Source organism: Pteropus vampyrus, unplaced genomic scaffold, assembly GCF_000151845.1.
Source record: "Pteropus vampyrus isolate Shadow unplaced genomic scaffold, Pvam_2.0 Scaffold273, whole genome shotgun sequence".
In the NCBI taxonomy this organism is placed as follows: domain Eukaryota; kingdom Metazoa; phylum Chordata; class Mammalia; order Chiroptera; family Pteropodidae; genus Pteropus; species Pteropus vampyrus.
In genome coordinates, this window is record NW_011889054.1 from 745,262 (window position 1) to 766,549 (window position 21,288).

Sequence of the window (21,288 nt, forward strand, 5' to 3'; positions counted from 1 at the left end):
TGATCTATATTACCAATATGAATATTTCTACTAAAGGAAACTGAAGTTTCTGATTATATACATAAAGGAAAAGACTTTTTTTTGGTTGGGTTAGAAACTACTGAACCTGCCTACTTTGGAAAATGCATGTGCAGTATAAAGTGTTTTAAGGAAAGATTTATTCCAATACTGCTCATAATAAAAAACACTGGGAGAAACTTAGGCAACTTCGAGAGAAGCAAAACTAAAGAATGAAGAATACTGTAGTACAAAATTATGGCCAAAAATACTGTATTTTTAACCAGCAAGATCATTGGGGCATTATTATACAACATTAGGTGTTTTTTGCAAAACTAGTTCCCATCCCCAAACAATAGACAATACATGCATTTGAATGACATTTTAAGAACAGTAAATATGATTCCTTTAAATACTGCAAGTTAAAAATGTTTTCTGACAAAACTCCCTAAATACATAGGTCTAGTAAGAGCTTCCAATGTGATGACAGGTGAGGAATTCAGCAAGAAGTTGTATTTTGAGAGTTTGTTGAGGAAAAGAAATCCATTAAAACATGTTTTTCAAAATATCCTGAACAAAGGTACATAGTAATTTTTTCTTTCTTCCTAAACTTAAAAATATTCTGAAGAATATCTTCCTCCTGTTATTTTGTCTACTATAGCTTATAAGAAAGTTGGAATTCCTTTATCCAAGTAAAATCCAATTTTATCCAATAGATGTCTTAATAACATGTAAAAGTCATTTATTATTGGGTTGGAATTATGTGGAGAAATGGAGGTATGTGATAGATAAGGGAAGAAAGAAAGAAATATTTGAGCACCTACTATGTGCTAGGTATGTATGCATACTTTGAACAGATGATTCTAGAGGCAAGAGTGCTATTGAAAGGGCATTGGTAGTTGGGAAGAAGGCAGGAAATGGTTTGTTCTGTTATAAAACAAATGACAGGTTTAGACTCTGTACTAAGTGTCTACTAAATAGCAGGTGTCTAGCTCCAAAAATCTCTAGCTAATCATATACAATAAGCCGTTTCTTTTCCTAATTTGATGGAACCAAACTGAAATCCTGAAGACAGTTACCAGGACAGATCTATTAACGCTACATATGCTGGAAATATGTAGAAACAGATAAACATACAATATTACTTGTTTTAATTTGTGTGTGTTTCTAACCAAAGATATATCTTTGGAAGAAAATATGAATGTATACCAAGCACACTTTATTTATATCAATTGAAATGTTCTCAATTACCAATTAAGTGGTTTTAAACCCTTATTTAATTTTAAGAAGAGCAGCAATATACATTACAATATTTGGGTACACTTTATTTTTATATGGGTTAACATTTCTACTATGTTTCATTTCATTCCTTCTTTTTCGAGAAACTGAAAACAAAGGGAAATTGAGGGTAATTTGAAGGTTATTTCCGACCAACATCTGAGTCTTGCAGTATCTCATTATGCAGCCCTTTCTTCCCATTATTTTTTTTGCAAATAATAGTCATTTTGACCCAAATCCAGCATAAATAGCATTTCACTGATTCCTAACTTAAGACAACTAAAATTTACAATCATGTGGCAGTATAAATTTTAAGATTACAGTTCATACACCTTGACAATCAAGATAGTCTGAAGTAAAAAAAGTAAATTGTCCTTTAGCTGAATTACCTTTAAAATATTAGACCTGCTAGTTAATCTACAAAAAAATACAAGTTTCAGGTGTTCTTCAAATAACTTGTAGATGTCATCTGCTAGTAAACAACATATGCAGGTTCCTAAGATTTTTCCCCCCAGTCCATTCATGACATTCAACAGAGCTCTTTATATGGCAATGTTTAAAACAAAAACAAAAACTTTGAGGGGATTTATTTACTTTTGAATGGGTTTATCATTTCCCTTTGTTTCAGCTATGAGGCACAGACTTCTGAATTTAAGCTCTGTAAGGCATAGTACAAACCTCCAATTTATAAATAAGGAATTCTCTGTGGGTTATAACTGCCATAATATGCAAAAAAAGGGAAAAATCATCTGTAAACTGGTACACTGCAATGTGTTGGGTGAGTCATGAAATGGCTGCTTGCCTTGGTATGCTGAAGAAAGGTTTTTGTTTTTGAATAAGACATGCCCAAGTCACCATAAAACTCGCCACAGGCTTCCATTGCCTAGAGCATCACTAGGAGTCCAGTGGCACACGCTTATAACGCTTGCAATCACAATATAATATAAAGCATGAGTAAACTTTGTTTTTATACAAAACTGAAAAGAATCCCTTCCCGCCCCCAGCCCCTTCAATAAAACCCCAAAGAAACAAAAAAGAAAATCCTTTAGCTTCGATTGACTAGTGTGGATACAACTAGGTTTCTATGCATCACTGCAGCTAGGGTGATCAATTTTTTCCTTTCTCAAGAGAAGGGATCTTGTCATGCACCCTAGGAGAAACAGTGAAGCCACAAACCTCAATTCTGCATAGCAATTCCATCCCAATTTCATAAAGACAAATTATAACAATCTTTCCCTGTTTTGCTCAGCTTTTTCGAGCTTTGAGATCAGGTTTAATCAACTACAATCTACTATAGCTCTATTAAACAGAATATCTTGATTCCCTACAACGGTAACACTTATGATCTTGTGATGAGGTTTTCTCTATACATACTGTAGGCCTTCAAATGTTTACTTTTTTTTTTTTCTGCACCAAATTTAAGATCGCCCTTTCAGGCAAGCAGTGGTCTCTAGCTGTTAAAACATTTCCTTAGTGGATCACAATAGCTTCTAAAACTGCCTTTCTAATAAAGGCCACCAGAGAGGTAATACTAAACTGTGCATTTGCCAAATAAGAATATGAATCGTATAAAAGCTCATATTCCAATCCTAGGTCAAATGGCAAAAGTTCTACAAAGTTGGTTTCCATGTTTGTATAAAAGCTCTGACTGATTTTATGTATTTTGCTATGAAATTACCTTTGGGTCTTATAATCAGTATACCTCTACTCAGGAATGTGCAAATGATTTTATACAGCACGATGCTAGTACCGCTCTGTACGATAGTAAGGTTTTTTTTTTTTCTTCTTTTCTAAATGGAAAAAAAAAATATCCCTAGTCAGAAATAAACTGACAAATTTACATTCTCCTCTCTTAAAAAAGTAAATAAAATAACATTATTCAAAATGTGAATTAGCTATAAGACATACAATACAATTACATAGATACATATCAATACAGCACATTCAATCTGCCAAAAAATTAATGATTATAAAGCCAGTATGGATGCTGCAATATCAAGAGAGAGAGATGTATGTACAATGGTTAGAGCAATCGTAATTGCACTATACCTACAGGCAGTCTGTTTCTTAAATTACAGGTGCTTTCTGAGCAAGGAAAAAAAGTAACCTGTGTTGTCTGAGGCTGGGAGAGTAAAGAATGAGAACATCCCATTACTATTTAATAACTCTTGTATTCATCTAATAAGCTATTAATTTTCTCTCTCCCCTTTGTTGTTCCAAGAGAGTGATTTATATGGAAGTTTAGACTCGTGCCAAATAGTATTGTAGTTAAAATGAGACCAGTGTCATGGCCTAATTTTAACTTTCCAGCAGGTTTAAAACAATCATGATTTATTTTCTTAAATCATATTTCAGCTCAGTCTGCTTGACAGAAGCTCATCAATACATGTGCTGTATTTTTTGCATTTGTTGAAAATTGCACATATAGAATTCCAAACATCTCTCTTAGTAGGTTCAGTTACATAAATACATGTTCTACAGAACACTGAGAGGTTACTTTTGAGTCGAGTCCATAATTCTTCCTTAAGTTCACCTTAACCAGTCACCAGTTTAAAAAGATCCAAAGGTGGTAAACTAGCAGTAACTTCAGATTTTGCAAATTAAAGGTGTCAGAATAATACTATCAATCAATGTTCTTGGCAGACCTACTTGACCTTAAAGAACATACAGAGAGTAAAATTGGCTTTGAATGAAGAGACACAAGCAGATTTCATGTTGCATCACAGAGGACACTTTTCCAAATTGTTGATTTGGACACTCAACATGGAACACGGACACTAAACAATGTGATTTAAGGGCAAAGAAAAGAATGGACCATAAGAATCAAATTTACAGTTACCAATTGTTTGGCAATTGGTGTTTCAGGTTCACAGCCAATCATTTTAGGCTTCACAGTCTTATTCTCTTACATTTTAAGATACTGGCTTTTATCTTTTAAGTTCTTATTCTGCTTCACAAAAAGCCAGCTTTGGCAACACATACCCATAATAAACGTCATCTAAAAATTGTGGTCCAAACACTAAGAAAAAAAGGAAAAGTCTTAACCAAGGGGAAAAAAATTAAGAGCATCTATGAAAAGGCTCTGGGTAGCAGCCATTGGATAATGTAGTGTCTGTTGGCATATTTTTTGGCATCGGCGATTTAAAGAGAGGGTAAAAAAAAGAAAAAGCAAGGAAAGGAGGAAGGACAATGGCACATGGCATTTCAAAAGAAATGACTCCTTCTGTGTGTCTTTGCCCTTGCCTTATTGACTTCTGCATATTTTCTGAGTAACCAGCTATGGCTGAAGGAAGAAACTGAAAAGAAATGACACTTAACTGTTATATGGGCATCCACTGTCCCAGCCCAAAGTGAGGCAAGACAATATATTTATATTAAAAAAAAAAAATATGTGTATCCAGAGCAATACATTTAAAACCATAGTATTAATACTTATAATCCTTCAGCAAAAACTACAAACTCTTAAATTAAGCTGACGTTGATGGCTTAAATCAAATGACGTTGTCCTGACTTTTTCATTCGAGAGAAAAACCTGACCAAGAATGGAACTAGGATAAAGGCCATTGTAACCAGGGAAAAAAATCAGGAGGGAGGTATGGGTTAGGGAAAGGGAAATCAGCTTCATTTTGCTCAATAGAAAAGAAGAGAGAGAGAAAGAAACAACTCTTATTTTTGTGAGTGCATGACTGAGAATTTAAAATACATTGAGTCACAAGGTTTTGCCTAAAAAAAAGAGAGGAAATGTGCTGGGACTGTACTTCAGCATCCTGTTTTTCCTCTGAATAGTTTAAATAAAATCATAATATTTACTACAAACTCTGTGGACACGCTCACACAGAGTCCAGGACGGCAATAAATTAGTATTATGCAAATTGCTTTCCACAGAAATACAGTCCCTCTTGTATAGCTTCAAAAGCCCACCAAGGAAGGAAAGGGCGCTGTTGAGGAGGCACAATTAGACCAGATTGTACTCCTTCAGGTTCAACTGGAGGATGGTGTCCTTGACAGCAGCAAAGACAAAGCGGATGTTCTCGGTATCTGTGGCGCATGTGAAGTGGGAGTAGATAATTTTGTCACTGTCTGGGTTCAGGTCCACGAACATCTTCAGGATGAATTCTCGAGCTGCTTGGGCATCTCTCTGGGGTCCTGTTGGCCAAGGGAAGAGAGAGACAGTTTGTCAGCTGATCCACTAATGTGTTCAATAAATGTTTGTTGAGTCAATGCCCATGAAGATGACATCTGTACCGCACATTTTATAAGGTATCTGCATTCTTTTTCAGTTAGAGTTGACATGCAATACTGTATTCGTTTCAGGTGTACAACACAGTGATAAGACAAATAACTTTTGAAGTGATCACCCTGATGAGTTTAGTACCCATCTGACACCATACCTAGTTAATACAATATTAACTATATTCCTTATGCTGTACTTTACATCCCCATGACTTTTTTTATAACTGGCAATTTGTACTTCTTAATCCCTTCACTTTTTTCACCCACCCCCCAAGCCCCTTCCCATCTGGCAACCATATTTATTTTCTATATTTGAGTTTATTTCTCTTTTGTTTGTTTTTTAGATTCTACATGTAAGCAAAATCATTTGTTTTTGTCTTTCTCTGTTTGACTTATTTCACTCAGCATAATACCCTCTAGGTCCATCCATGTTGTTGCAAATGGTAAGATTTCATTCTTTCGAATGGCTGAGTAATATTTCATTGTATATATGTAGCACATCTTTATCCATTCGTTGGTTCCATATCTTGGCTATTGTAAATGATGCTGCAATGAACAAGGGGGTGGCACATGTCTTTTCAAATTAGTGTTTTGGATTTCTTCAGATAAATACCCAGAAGTCCTATTTTTTAATTTTTTAAGCAACTTCCATACTGTTTTTCATGGTGACTGTATCAATTTACAAGCCCACCAACAGTGCACGAAGATTCCCTTTTCTCTACATTCTCACCAAGACTTGTTTGTTGATTTATTGATGATAGTCATTCTGACAGGTGTGATTTTAATTTGCGTTTTCTTGATTAGTGACGTTGAGCATTTTTATTGGCCATCTGTATGTACTCTTTGGAGAAATGTCTATTCAGGTCCCCTGATCATTTTTCAATTGGATTGTTTGGTTTTTAGCGTTAAGTTATATGAGTTCTGCTCTGAAGATCTGATATGTTGTAATCACCTTCCCCAACACTACTATGTGTATTTGCTCCTCTTTGTCAATTTATTTTGCCCATCTAGTTGTCCATCCATCTGCAAAATGTGGTTTGGTGAAAACAGGCAGATGGCTTGAAGGCCAGGCGAAGTTTAGCTTTGATTCCTTGGGTGATATGGAGCCACTGCAGGCTCTTTATTAGGGGAGTGATAGCTGACTTCTATTGGATTGAGTTGGTCTCAGCTATATATTGTGTGCATACAGGCATAGCTGTCTCAAGCTCTCTTGTCAATCTGTCCCCACATGTACCTCTGTTATGGATCACTTTACATTTTCCAGACTGAAATCTGTCAAAATAGAACACCTGTTCTTAAGGTCAGGTCCATCTACAGCTGTCTTCTGCAAACTTCTTGTGTTTTTGAGCACACCACATTTATGTAGTAGTCAACTGACACTGTGTGATGGTAAAAAACAATTGGTTTATATTTTTGTACATTTATTTAGGGTCTCTTAGGTGACAAGCACTGTCTTAGCTGCTTTTAAGAAAGACTGTGATGTATTTATCAGGATACATTAAAAATATTTAATTAATAATTTTGCAATGGGTTTTTAGCTATGACATCAAACTCACGGGCAACAAAAGAATAAACAGACCAATTAGACTTCATCAAAATTAAAAACTGTTCAACAAAGGACATTATCAAGAAAGTGAAAAGACAACTTACAGAATGGGAGAAAATATTCGTAAATCACATATCTGATAAGGAGTTAATATCGAGAATATATAAAGAATACAGATTTCTCCAAAGAAAATATGTAAATGGCCTATAAGCACATGAAAAGATGCTCAATATCATTAATCATTAGGGAAATGCAAATTGAAACCACAATGACATATTACTTCCTGTCTATAATGATTGTAGTCAAAAAAGTGGAAAATAAATGCTGGTGAGGATGAGGAGAAATTTGAACTCTTGTGGTGGGACTGTAAAATGGTGCAGCTGCTGTGGAAAACAGTTTGATGGTTCCTCAAAAAGCTGAGCACAGAATTACCATGTGACTCAGCAAATTTTTTTTAGGTATATAGCTAGAGGAACTGAAAGAAGAAACTTTAACAGATATTTGTATGTCAATATTCATTGCTACATTATTCACAACGGTGATAAGTAGAGACAACTCAAGGGTCCAACAAGAGAGGAAAAGATAAACCAAAGGTAGTATACACATACAACGGAGTACTCTTCAGCCATTAAAGTGAAGTTTTGATGGATTTTACAACATAGAGCCAAGTAAAATAAGCCAGACACAAAAGAATAAATATAGAATGATTTCACTTATACAAGGTACTTAGAATTGAAATTTGGGTCAGTAATTAAGAAGGCTGGCATCAATATTAAATGAAAAAATGCCATAATTATAAATGCTATAATTTCATATAAACATATAAAATTGTCCTATCTTTTTCAATGTATTGTGGTTACTAATTTCATAGCAATAATAAAAAATACTTACAACTAAACTTAATAGATAATTAGAGCTGGAGAGCTCATTTTCATAAAAATACTAACTTGCTAGCTTATGAATGAACTTCACCCACATGATTTTATACTTATCCTATATGGGAAAAAGGGTCTACTTTTTATTCTTTAAAAAAAAAAAAAAACTCCAATGAATATCAGAACTAGACTCAAGTTCACTAAAGAGTACTTGGAGTGTGTTATGTTTTTATGTATAAATTATATTATTTGCATAAACATAAACTATAAATAAATCATTATAGTCATCATAGCAGGAACAAAATTTCAGTCTTTATGAACAATTTTGAAGTTCAGGTCCATGTGGAAATGGTAATTTCCCTTACTAAAGAGAAATACAGAAATGACATTAAGATTAAGACTTTGTAAGTACAGAAATGTGGAAGTGTGAAATTTTAATACTATAAACATGTTTATCATAAAAACATCACAGTAGAGTGGGCCTAGAGTTTTTTCAGTCTTAGCTCATCTTATAAAGGCTTTGAGTCTGATGAAATGACAGCTGCATTTGCTTTGTGACTAATAATCTGTCTTTTTTTTTGCGGCCAAGTTTCCTATGTGTGTTATGTGTATACTGGGGGAGATTAAAAATAAATAACATCTTCAGATTTTAAAACATTCACAATGGACACATGTTGGATGGAAAATGCTCATAATGATGGAGAATCTGGAAAAATCATTGGACAAAGATAAGATGTTGCATAGAGAGAGAGGAAAAAAACTGTACCCTCCAAAACCTATCGCAAAAAAGAATTAGTGCAGAAAAATACAACCAATGTGTGGTGCAGTTGTGTATGCTACACCAAGTAGCCTGAGCCTCTGTGAGGCAGGCTATGCTGTATTTGTCCTTTATCATCCTGTATATAAGCACATCATGAAAACATGCATGTCTGTAGGTGGGTGCTATGTGTGGAGGAGAGGGTTCATTTTTCTCTGCTGATTCCAACTAAATTCTGAGAAAAATTATGAATCTCTCTTTTCAGGGGTCTAAGCCAAGCATATGTGTTTCAGTGCAAGGCAGATGTTTTGTGCCCATCTTACTGAGGTAGATGTGTTTAAAGAACTAGCCTGTTGCTGTGGAAGAGCAAATTAACTACACGCGAAGTTACTTCCTTCCACAGTTTCATCGGGAACACTGAGGATTATCTTCTCAGGCATTTATGATTTGGTGACAAGCTGGTGGCAAATTAAAAGGGGTAAATGTAAAAACACTGTTTAGGCCAGGAAAGCATTTGTTTTTAAAGCAATAGCAGAGAACAAAGGAAAATGTACTTGGAAAGAGGATGGGAACCCACTGCTAACAAAAACAATACTATCTCTAACACCTGATAATGTCCACAAACATTTCTATTTTCAGTTCAAACTTCAGAATCTTACACGTATCTGGGAAGGGACCTTCAGTTCATTGAACATGTAATGTTTCTCTTCTGTGAGCCAGCACTGGACCAATGCATGTGGGAAGAAAGGACAAGTAAAACTTCATCTCTGATGTATTTACTCACAGAAATATTCAATATTCATATTGAATCTTAGTGTTTTGAAGTAATTACCTTTCTGAGGGAGCTTTCAGAAGTACAAAAACACTGTCGAACTGATACCCATCCTGGATATGTCGATAAGGTAATTTTAAAAACAGCCTGTCCTCTTGCTGTTATGTGCTCTCTCTCTATAATAGGTCCTTTGGGTTTGTACTCTTCTGTGGCAGATACTGTGCTAAGTGATTTACCTATATAATTCCACTCAATCCTTTTTACTTAGGAAGAAAGTAGTTAAATAAACTTGTCCAAGGCATCATTGCCAGTAAGTGGCAGAGCTGGAACTCTGACAGTCAAAGCTTGTTCTCTAACCACTATTCTGTCTAGACCAGGGTTTGGCAAATTTTCTCTGTAAAGGACCAGAGAGTAAATATTTTAGGTATTTGATCTCTGTCACAACTACTCAATTCTGTTGCCGTAGCATGAAAGCAGCCACAGACAGTGCCTAAATGAATGGGTGTGGCTGTTTGAATAAAACTGTATAAAAATAGGCAACAGGCCACTCCTTATCTAGACTCAAGTAGTATGGGGGTGGGGAAAGGTATCTTTCCCCACCCGCCACATAAGCTCTTACAGGCCAGTGGCTGTGACTCCCTTGTTTTAGAGTGGCTGGATGTATTTCTCAGAATGAGTTGGGTATCATGTCTAGTTGTTCAGGATTTCAGTCTAGGTGAGGAGGCAAGATCTGTTTGTAGGTACCGTCCCTAAGGATGGGATTTCATCGGCCCATGAAGCCTCCCCAAAGTAAATATTTCGTGAATATTCACTATGTGTCAGTCATCATGCTAAAATGTCACATACATGATATCTATTACAGTCTACAAAAATAATCCCATGAGTTTGGTCTTAAGGCCCAGAGCAATTAAGTGACTTGATCATGGTTCTATAAAAAGGAAGTATCAGAATGAGATTTGAGTCTGGATAGACTGACTTCAGAACATGGGCTCTTGATCATAACTGTGTCCTCTCTCTAGAGAGAGGCAGAGGCAGACTGTCACCAAATGAAAGGGAATTAAAATGGTGGATACACCATCGGTTAAAACTGTTCCCTGCTCTGACATACTTCAAAACATAAGAAGTTGTTTTTTTTTTGCTATAATGTTCAGCATTGTAATGGAATGAAATGTTCCGTATCATTAAAGGATAGAGCAAACAAAAATTCTTACTTCCTCAATCACAACATGCTTGCTTCTGAGGGCAAAGACAGCCAGGGTCCACTGCAATGCATTAGCTTTTGCACTGATCTTGTGAGGCAAAACATCTCCCCAGCCACTGGGCTGGCTAAAGACTGCTGACTTACCATCATATTCCGGGAAGTAGTCAACTAGGTGGGAATACATAATTTTCTCCTCTAGAAGATCTTTCTTGTTTAAGAACAGAATAACTGAGGAGTTCTGGAACCAGGGATATGTGATAATTGTTCTAAAGAGTGCTTTGCTTTCTTCCATTCGGTTCTGAAAAAAATCATCAGAAAAACAAGGCATGAATTACTCACTCTGTGAATTATGTTTATTTCAAAAGTTCAACCTATCTTTTGTATGCATCTGATTTTTGCAGCTTTAGGCTGAACTGTAGCTTTTATCAGAATTTACATGCAAACGGTTCAGGACAGGTAGGCTGTTTTCATTATTCAAATTCTCAGGTTGACAAGCAGAAGGAATAATAAATCTGCTGAGACAACTCCTTCAACCTTAAGAGAAAACAAATCCTAGAGAATCATGTATCTGGCACACTGTCATAAATTTTCATGAGAAATTATTTGTTCATGACCAAATACTTAAGATCTCAATTAAGAAATAAATACTAGGCTTCATTTTGCATTTTCTAAACCATATTTAATTTGGGGCCTCAGAATTAACTTTAAACAATGAAAACAAAGTTAATTCTTTGCCCAAAATACATCCATATTTCTAGAATTATTATGACTTACTATATTAATATTTAACTCCTGATAAGAAAACACATGGTGAATATATTTTTACATCATAGATTTCCTATTTATTGGAGCACCCTTCCTTACTATGTTTCACTATAATTTTCATACAGAATTGTGGAGATTATGTGGAGACTATGTAATTACTTGGAGATACAAATGTATTCCTCACCTTCAGCATTTGTGACAGTGTTCCCACCTGAACTATACTATCAAGCCAACCTTGGTAACAAAGAATCTCAATGGATTCTCAAGAAATTGGCTGCTTGCTCTATAATGAAGATGCAAATCAAGGCCACTCCTGCATCAAATCTCTTTAAAAAATGTATTCACCAGCCAAAAGCTAGAGAGCCTTCTGGCTTCGTCCACATCTCTTTACCAGTCCTTCCTCCTACAGCCACACTCTTAAATCATTCCCATCCTCAGGTCACAGACAAAGGCAGCAGAGTTGGGGAATCCTCTTTTCCCTGAGAATGGGCATGCTTACTGGACACATACACACACACACACACAACTTTCCAACCCCCTGACTTGGTTCTATGTGTTATGACCACATTTTGGGCAATGGAAAAGCCTGGCTGGGATTGAGCCCACTTTTACTTCTAACAGGAGGCTTGCTGATTTAAGCCAAGAATCCTATTCCCCTGGCTCCTGGTTGGTTCAGGATCCAGTCAATCTAGGTCCCAGTCACTCAGAACATCCTTTCCCTGGTTTATGGTCTTTAGCTTAGCTAAACAGCTTAATTGGTCCAATCAACCCCAGGACTTTTGCTGGGAACACTAGAACAGAGAAACTCCCTCTTATAAAGAATGTGGAAGAGGAATCATGTAGCCTCAGGTGCTTCTAACAGCCATCATGAAACAGAAGAATAAACCAGGTCCTGCTCACTGCTTGTTCAAACCTGAATTGGCTTCTGGTCAAGATGGCAGGGTAGGTAAATGTTGTGCTTGCCTTCTTCCAAACAAGCAGCAACCAGCCTTAATGTATCTTGAAGCTTTTGCTAAGTGGCCCCAAGCACAAGTGTTGACCAGTCTCAACTTGCATTGTAACTCCAATCTGGTGGCCCCAAGCCTGGCACAAGTGGTGGCTGGCTTCAGCTCACATTGCAGTGCCCACCAAAGGTTCTCAAGCTTGGCAGCTAGTCTCAGTTTAAAGTGTAGCCTCTCTAAGCTTGGCACAAGCAGCAATCAACCACAGATTACTTTGTAGTTCCTATCAAGAGGTCCCAGCCTGGCACAAGCAGCCACTGATCTGGGCCTTTACCGGAGCCTATCCCAAGAGGCTCCAGAACCAACATTAGCCATTGGCTGGCTTCAGACCATACCAGAGTACCGCCCAACCAGCAACATAAGACACCCAAAAGACAGACACAGGAGTCCCACCAAAGTGACTCCTACTCTGTGGGGTCAGCCTGTACAAAACTGCTCATCCACTGTAGTCATGGCCAGCCCTCAGAGCCAGTCAGCCTGAGGGTCAACCCTACCATGGAAGTGCCAACTATATTGAGTTGAGCCACCCGCTGAGGCTCAACTACAACAGGAGGGCACACACAACCTACAAGGGACCTCCTGGAGCACCTGCCTCAGGTGATGGGGGAGACTGAGCCAGTGGGCCCAACAGGAGACCTTCTACATAAAGCTGCTCTGTCAAGACCAGGAGACATAGCAGATCTATCTTATACACAGAAACAAACACAGGGAGACAGTCAAAATGAGGAGACAAAGAAACATGACCAAACAAAAGAACAGGACAAAACTCCAGAAAAAGAACTAAATGAAATGGAGACAAGCAATCTGATACAGAGTTCAAAATACTGGTTGTTTAATGATGTTTAATGAACTTATGGGGAGAATAGATGAATTCAGTGAGAACTTCAACAAAGATAAAAAACATAAAGAAGGTAGAAAACATGACAAAGAACAGTCAGAAATGAAGAATACACTTCATTTATACATCAACAGTATACACATCAACAGTAGAACAGTAGAACAGAATACACATCAACAGTAGAACAGATGAAGCAGAGGACTAAATCAATAATCTGGAAGACAAGGTGGCAGAAAATACCCAATTGGAACAGCCAAAAGAAAAAGTTAAAAAAATGAAGATAATTTAAGGTACCTCTGGGACAACACAAAACATACCAACATTCACATCATAGGGGTACCAGAAGGAGAAGAGGGCAATGAATTGAAACCCTACTTGAAGAAATAGTGACCGAAAACTTTCCTAATCTGGCAAAAGAAACAGATATACAAGCCCAGGAAGCACAGACAGTCCCAAACAAGATGAATCCGACAAGGCCCACACCAAGACACATCACACTTAAAATGCCAAAAGTTAAAGACAAAGAGAAAATCTTAAAAGCAGCAAGAGAAAAATAGTTATGTAGAAGAGAGCTCCCATAAGACTGTCGGCTGATTTCTCAACTGAAACTCTGTAGGCCAGAAGGGATTGGCATAAAATACTAAAGGTGATGAAAAGCAAAGACCTATAAACAAGATGACTATACTCAGCAAAACTATCCTTTAGAATTGAAGGAGAGATAGAGTTTCCCAGACAAGAAAAACTAAAGGAGTTCATCACCACTAAACCAGAAAATGTTAAAGGGATGTCTTTAAGAAGAAAAGATAAAAAATATGAATAAAAAAAAAAATAGGAAAGAAAATTCCCACTGACAAAAGAAAACAGTATAAGCAGTAGATCGACCAACTGTAAAGACAGTACAAAGGTTAAAAGACAAAAGTAGAAACACCATGTGTAATTACAACAATTAATAAAGGGACACATACAAATACACACACACAAAAATAAAGACAATAAAGACAAAATAAAAAAAATAAAGACAAAAGCAATAAACACGAAGGGGATGAGTAAAAATTATAGTGATTTAGAAAGTGTTCAAACTTAAGTGACCATCAGCTTAAGACTGCTATAAACGTAGCTTGATATATATCAAGAGCATTGGTAATCATAACCTCAAAATCTATGATACACAAACAATACAGAGAAAGCAACCCAAACACAAACACAAACACAACAGAAAAAGTCATCAACATACCAGAGAACAAGAGAATAAGAAAGGAACAGAGAACTACAAAAACAATCAATTAATAAACTGGCAATAATTACATAGCTACCAGTAATTATCTTACATGTAAGTGGACTAACTGTTCCAATGAAAAGACATAGGGTGGCTGAATAGATGAAAAAAAAAAACAAAAACAAAAACCAAGACCTGCCTTCAAGAGACTCATTGAAGATCAAAAGACATACAACAGACTGAAAGTAAACGGATGAAAAAAGATATTTCATGCAAATGGACATGAGAAAAAGTCATGGGGATGTAAAGTACAGCATAGGGAATATAGTTAATAATATTGCAATAACTATATATGGTGTCCGATGGTTACTAGATTTATGAGGGTCATCACTTTGTAAAGTATGTAAAGGTCTAATTACTGTTGTACACCTGAAACTAACGTAATATTGTATGTCAACTATAATTTAAAAATAAATTAAAAACAAAACCCAAAAAATCCCCCATGCCTGAACTTGGTTATACCTCTGGATTTTTAAGTAATATCAGCCAAAAAGTACCTTTCAGTTTTTAAGCTAGTTTCAGCTGTCGTCTTTATTTTGTTTGTTTCTTATTATAGCAAATACTTCTAGTTGCTATACCTAGGTACATCCTCTTCCCAAACAAGCTCTCAGGTGAGGCTGATGCTGCTGACTCACAGAGCACACAGAACTGGAAGGTGCAGAAAGCTTGATGAACCATGGACACAACACAAAGGGCTCTATCCCATTAGAGTGCCTGAGTCCTGTGATAAAAATATAACCATGCTAGCTTCATTCTTTTTGTTTTTCTCAATTAAGGGGAGCTAAGATTCTGATTTTATGCTGTATTAGTTGTTTTTCACTCCACAGTGAAAATCACTTATGTTTCCCTGCCCCCTGCCTGCCCCCTGAGAATATTTACAAACCAACATGCTCCGATCAAAGTGTCTAAACTACATCCTAAATGGACCAAATGAGATTTTCACAATGCCTCACAAAGTAGTGGAACATGCAGAATGTGAGGCATAATTCACTTTGCTCAGGAAAAATTGCAATCTATGAGGGAACAGCAGATCCCAGGACACTTCGTGGCACTTGCTATTGAGTCATTTGCCAGGGCATGCGGTTTCAAGGTAGAAAACAAAACAGCAATGTATGAGACACAAGTATGGCTGATAGCAAAAAAAAAGTTTTGCTCACCTCTGAAGATAGGTTTTTAAGACAATCTGGCGGGTGGTGCTTATCACACCATCCTCTCTTTGGGTTTTAACCAGTCAATTCAAAGAAAACACTAGTAAAGGTTTTACTACCCCAAACACCAGGCTCTCTGTTAACTGCACGGTCCTGGCCTATGCCTGAGGCATAGTGAGAAAGCTGGAATAGAGGGAGGAGAGACTAGATAGGCCTGCCAGAAGAATGTCCTGCTTAGTGTCTGCCCCTCTACAGAGACGGAGATGGAAAGAGCAAAGAGGCCGCAGAGAGTGAGGACAGGCTGTGAACAAGTGAGCAGTGTCCTGGTTGGCCTCCATGCAGTCTCCTTGCCCAGACCACACTTGCTATGGACTGAAAATGTGTGTTTCCCCAAAATTAATATGTTAAAATCCTAACCCTCACCGTAATGGTATTAGGAGGTGGAGCCATCAGGAGGTGACTGGGATTAGTGCTCTTATAAAAGTGACCTCAGAGAGCTCCTTCACCCCTTCTACCACATAAGGACACAGTGAGAAGACTGATGACCACCCATGCACTAGGAAGCAGGCCTTCATCAGACACTGAAACTGCCTGCACCTTGATATTAGACTTCCCAGGCTCCAGAACTGTGAGAAATAAATGTTTGTTGTCTATAACCCACCCAGTCTATGGTATTTTGTTATAGGAGTCCAAATGAACTAAGACAATGCTAATCAGGTGACCTTCCTGCGTGGGCTGGAATCAGTGAAAGGGTAGAGTACTAAACTGGGAAGCATTTACCCCGATCCCTGGTCCTGGGAGGATAGGCAGCCTGTTTCCCCCCAACTTTGTAGCCACAAATGGAATGGTATAACCACTGAGTGTCCTTCCTTGTCATCGGAAAAATCCCTATTCAAGCCATCAGCGAGGGGGTCATACACCTCTAATCTTTAAGATCTCAAATTGATTCTCAAGATGTCTAATCAGCAGAAATCACTGGTATTTTATACAATCCCCTGCAACACATGACTAATGCTGCCTACAGGGTAAACCCCAAGATCCTCAGTCTGGCATTCACAGCTGAGCATAGACTGATCCTTGTGCCATCTTCAATCTAAACCCCTACATAAAAAAAGCTCTCTTCTTCACATAAATGGACTCTATATCATCACTGTCACACAAGCGTGATTTACTTTCCTGACCTGTGGCCTGTAATGCTGTCCCCACTGCTAATCCTATAACATCAACCTGATTTCCCCAAGAAATCCCTTCCTGATCCCCATTGGGCTGACTTCTTCATACCCCCAGCACACACTGTCCTATTCTTCATTTGCCTACCAGTCGGTAGACACACATTAAAGGTATGTTAGAGGCTGGGAACAACAGTTTGGTGGAGATGGGGCTTGTGTCCCAGAGGACTGAAGAAGACAAGAGTGTCAATGTATAATTACAGGTCCACATGACGGGCTGATAAAAGTGGTAAATAGAAGGAGGGGAGGTCACATAAGAAGGAAAGATTTGACTGGAGAAGCCTTAAAACCCAATGTAGTTTTGAGTTGAATCTTGATAGATGTGGAGATTACAAGGAGAGAACAAAAGCAAAGGACAATTTACAACCCTTCGAAGAGCTCTGTGAAAATTCTGCCTCACTATTTCCTCTCAGACATAACTCATTGAAGAACATCTTATAATTACTTTATTAAAGAACACTATTATTTTAAAAGACAAAGACTAGTTGATTTTTTATGTAATGATCCAGGTAATGTAAAATTTGAATCAAAATGATCATTTGTAGCTTATCAAACACTGAGTACTTGAAAAACTCACATACATCGTTAACACGGATGTTACTAATTTAGGTATGTTAGGTGCATAGTCTCCCGGGTATTTATTTCATTTACATAGGTCAACTGGGTAAATAAATATGAGTCAAAATAAAATTAACTCCGAAGCCTTATGGGAAAAAATTTGCAAGCCTGATCTTCTGCATATGGGTTTCCTCCCTCGATTATTTAGAAAAGAGCTTGGCATGTTTGATTTTATATCTCCAGCAGGATCATATTGTTATGTGTCCTGTCTGATGTCAATACTACCAGAATTTAAATATATTCTGTGCCAAGCTCCTGTTGTTGGAAGGAGAGGGGAGGAGGGGAATGTCTGAGTTGTGAGCTGGAGACTTTGGTTTGAAACAAAGGCTCTGCCTTAAATGCTCTGTGACCTTGGGCAAGTGACTGAACCTCTTTCCTTGTATCTCCCAGGGTTTGGGAGGACAGAATGAGGCAATGCTTGTAAAGCACTTAGCTATGACCCCAAAACACAATAGCTTTCACTGGTAGCCACTATTGGTGATGGCAAAATTGCTACATAAGACCCTCTTCTTGGCTTAGGCAATGCACTTACCTCAAATCTCTAGCCAAAATCCAAATCCAGTGAAATCTTTCTATTCCCTGGAATTGTACAAAGTTAATCTATTCATGATTTTGCGTCCAGATACATCTGATTTATGAGAAATGAGAAAATTATCCAGCTTTCTGCCACTTTTGTTCACTTAGAATATTTCTTCAAAATCTTTTAAAAAGTTCAATACTCTCAACCGCAGAGCAAAACAAGAAACAACTGATACATCATATAAATGGAGCAGTTAGGATGAGAAATTAAAGATGCTCCCTAGCCATCCCACTTCTACCATCCAAATCAGACACCAGGAATAGAAATGATAAGGATACCAAACTCAGCTGGACAGACATCATTTCCTCCATCATTTTCTTAGTCTTTGCAAATCTTTGCAAGTGATTATTTGAGATCAAATTTGGCATACTCTTTAGGCTTGAAGACAGCTCCCAAAGGTTCAAATATTAAAATTTCTTCCTATGAATCAATGTACTCTACCTGCACAGGATGTTTAGAGAAGCAAAGAAATAAAATATATTTGCCTATTACCTTCAGGTCTAAAGTTTCTAGGCAATGAGATGAGATCACAGAGCAGGGCCTTGCTAAGTGAACTGGTGCAAATCTGTGTGTATTGTAGAAAGGGAGTGGGGGAGGAAAAAAGGAAAGAGGAAGACTGGAGGGAAAGGTCAAGGAGAGGCAGTCATATACCCTCAGACTAAGGAGAATGGAGACCAGGTAACTTCCTTTAGCTGGTTCATCAGACATTTCTTCCACCCTCAATCTCATGAAGACCAACCAGTTCCACCTATATTTCAAACTTATCTACATTGCTATTATCTCTTTGTTTCCACTGGAGCTAACTGGAAAAGACATAAATTTTTACGTAATCAAGATACAGATTTACCTTCAGAGTTTACACAGAACAATACTCATTCAGCATTCCAACCTACCATAAACTCCTTGGGTTATGTCCTCAATCACATAAAATAATATTTTAGCAAAAACCAACCAGGCGGCCATGCACTGACCAGCCGAACAAAAAGCCACGGAAACAACTAGGTAGAGTTACAGAATATAACTGATACTCGAGTGGGCAGACTCTTAACTAGGAACTATGATGGACACATTAGTGCCGTGTCAAGAGTCCAAAGGTACAACTTGGCTGAATAGCACATGTTCCCATTGCATTGAGGTTATTTTCTTATAAAAAGCTCATTCACTGAGGTCCACTTAGTATCATTTTGCTATATTTAGCCAGAACCAAACACAAATTAAAATGAACAATAAAGAGGAAAATACAGATTACTTCCACAGATATTAGTGATTCTTCTTTTCCTTGGGCATCACTGGTAAGGCACAATAAACATTTAATGTTGGCTCCAGGGCAAAAGTTAAGGCGAAAGACTCCATTTGTAATCCACTTGTTTGAAATTGAAAGAACAGTAAACAGAAGAAATGGGGGTATAATTTTGAATCACAAATACATGCAAACTCCTCCAAGACTGAGTACCAGTACCATGGCCCTTCATTCCCTAAGAACCTGAATTTCTGAAATTCTGATCTGACCTGAATGTTAACAGTAGCAACAAAACAAAACAAACCCTCAATTGTAGAGAGTTAAGTTTTACTTGGCTCTCTTCAAGCTATACTTATATTCATATTCTTTAATTTTTTATTATTTAAAATAAAGTTCAATGATATTTTCCATTATAAAATTAATATATGGTGATGACAGTAAATTAAAGAAAAAAAAGCAGAAGGAGGAAAAAATCCCTATGGTTGAACTGCCCACATAAAACTATTGTTTTCCTGTTAACTTTTATTTTCTTCTAATTTTTAAACTACGTATAGTTTTGGGGATTATTTTATATCAATGTTGTCTAAAAGAACTTTCTGAGATAACGGAAAATCATTTTTATACCTACTGTCCAATTTAGAAGCCACTACGTACATGTAGCTACTGAGCAGTTGAATGGTGGTTAAAGCAATTGAGAAAATTATTTTTAAATTTAATTTTAACTAATTAAAATGTAAATAGTCACATGGGGCCTGTGGCTACTATATTAGTACAGTATTAAAGGATTGTAATTATCTTGTGTATAAAATTTTATATCCTGTATTTTGTTCTCAACATTACATCCTAAGATTTTTGTTTTAAAATTCACAAATATTTTGAATTGATTTTTAAAGTTATAGTAAACTTAACTAAATTCCAATTAAGATAGCTTTTTTACACTATTATAAACAGCACTATAATTTACAACTTTTTATATAAAGATTTTTATAGGTAAAATTTTCTTTATAGCAGCATATCAAAACATATTGCAAAATGTAAGGCTCTTGATAACAGACTACCCAAATAGCTTTCCAGAGGGGTGAACGAGCTCATGTACCCTGTAGTAATGTGTGAATTTGCTCAGCTTATTGTTCCCTCTCGAGAAAGTTCTTTCCTTTCAAAATCTTTTACATATTAAATTACATGTGGCATGAAATGACACATAGGACAAAGAAAAATTATAGCTGTCGTGGTTTGAATTTTTTTGAATATCAGTGAGGCTGAACATTTTCCAAAAGATTTGCTAACCTGTAGTATTTTCTCTTTTGTGAATTATCTGTTCGTGTATTTACCAATGAAAATTATTTGCTCATTTACAGATTTGTATAAACTCTTTATATACTGAAGTGATTTATTTTAGTTTTTATTGCTTTTTGTCATTTTGAATTTTGGGTATTTCAAAGAAGTTTTCTGGAGTGTGTTTCAAATCAGATTAAATTGTTTTCATATTTTTAATCTTAGAAAACAGTCCTGCTTTATTACAAAAATCAAATGTCAGTTTCCCAATGGGTATTTTCCTTAAAGCCAATCTGGTTTCTTGAACTAGCTAGCTCGGTAAATGTAAGCCATAGCTCAACCTGAAAAAGTATTCTGCAATTTATACTACTGCTGCTGTTAGCAAGGAGCAAAGTGTGTTTGAATGTCAGCTTCTTTTGTTTTGGTTGTCCAGTTTTGATTGCACAGTTGATGAATAGTAACTTGGCAAAATTACTGAAGACTCTGGATAGAGAGATATAGAAACAGGCTGTGGGGATATAGAAACAAGAGATTAAAAAGAAAACAGGCTTGGATGATACAATTGAGTTTGGCAAGCCTGAATAGCCTGAAAAGGTCCAAGGAAGATTTGCTCTACCTACACAAACCAATCATATACACATGGGTACATCACACTGAAT

At 36.8% G+C, this 21,288-nt stretch overlaps 1 protein-coding gene across 1 annotated transcript in view; it reads right to left on the reverse strand.

Annotated features, from left to right (window-relative positions):
• Window positions 1-253: 253 nt before the first annotated feature.
• The window catches only part of LOC105302452 (guanine nucleotide-binding protein G(q) subunit alpha), a 284,051-nt gene continuing 263,016 nt past the window's right edge, over window positions 254-21,288 (reverse strand). The window contains exons 6-7 of the mRNA XM_011375494.1: window positions 10,804-10,957; window positions 254-5,421 (exon numbers count right to left, since the gene is read on the reverse strand). Of these exons, the coding sequence (XP_011373796.1) occupies window positions 5,231-5,421; window positions 10,804-10,957 (345 nt within the window). The 3' untranslated portion in view covers window positions 254-5,230. The remainder of the gene's footprint in view (window positions 5,422-10,803; window positions 10,958-21,288) is intronic.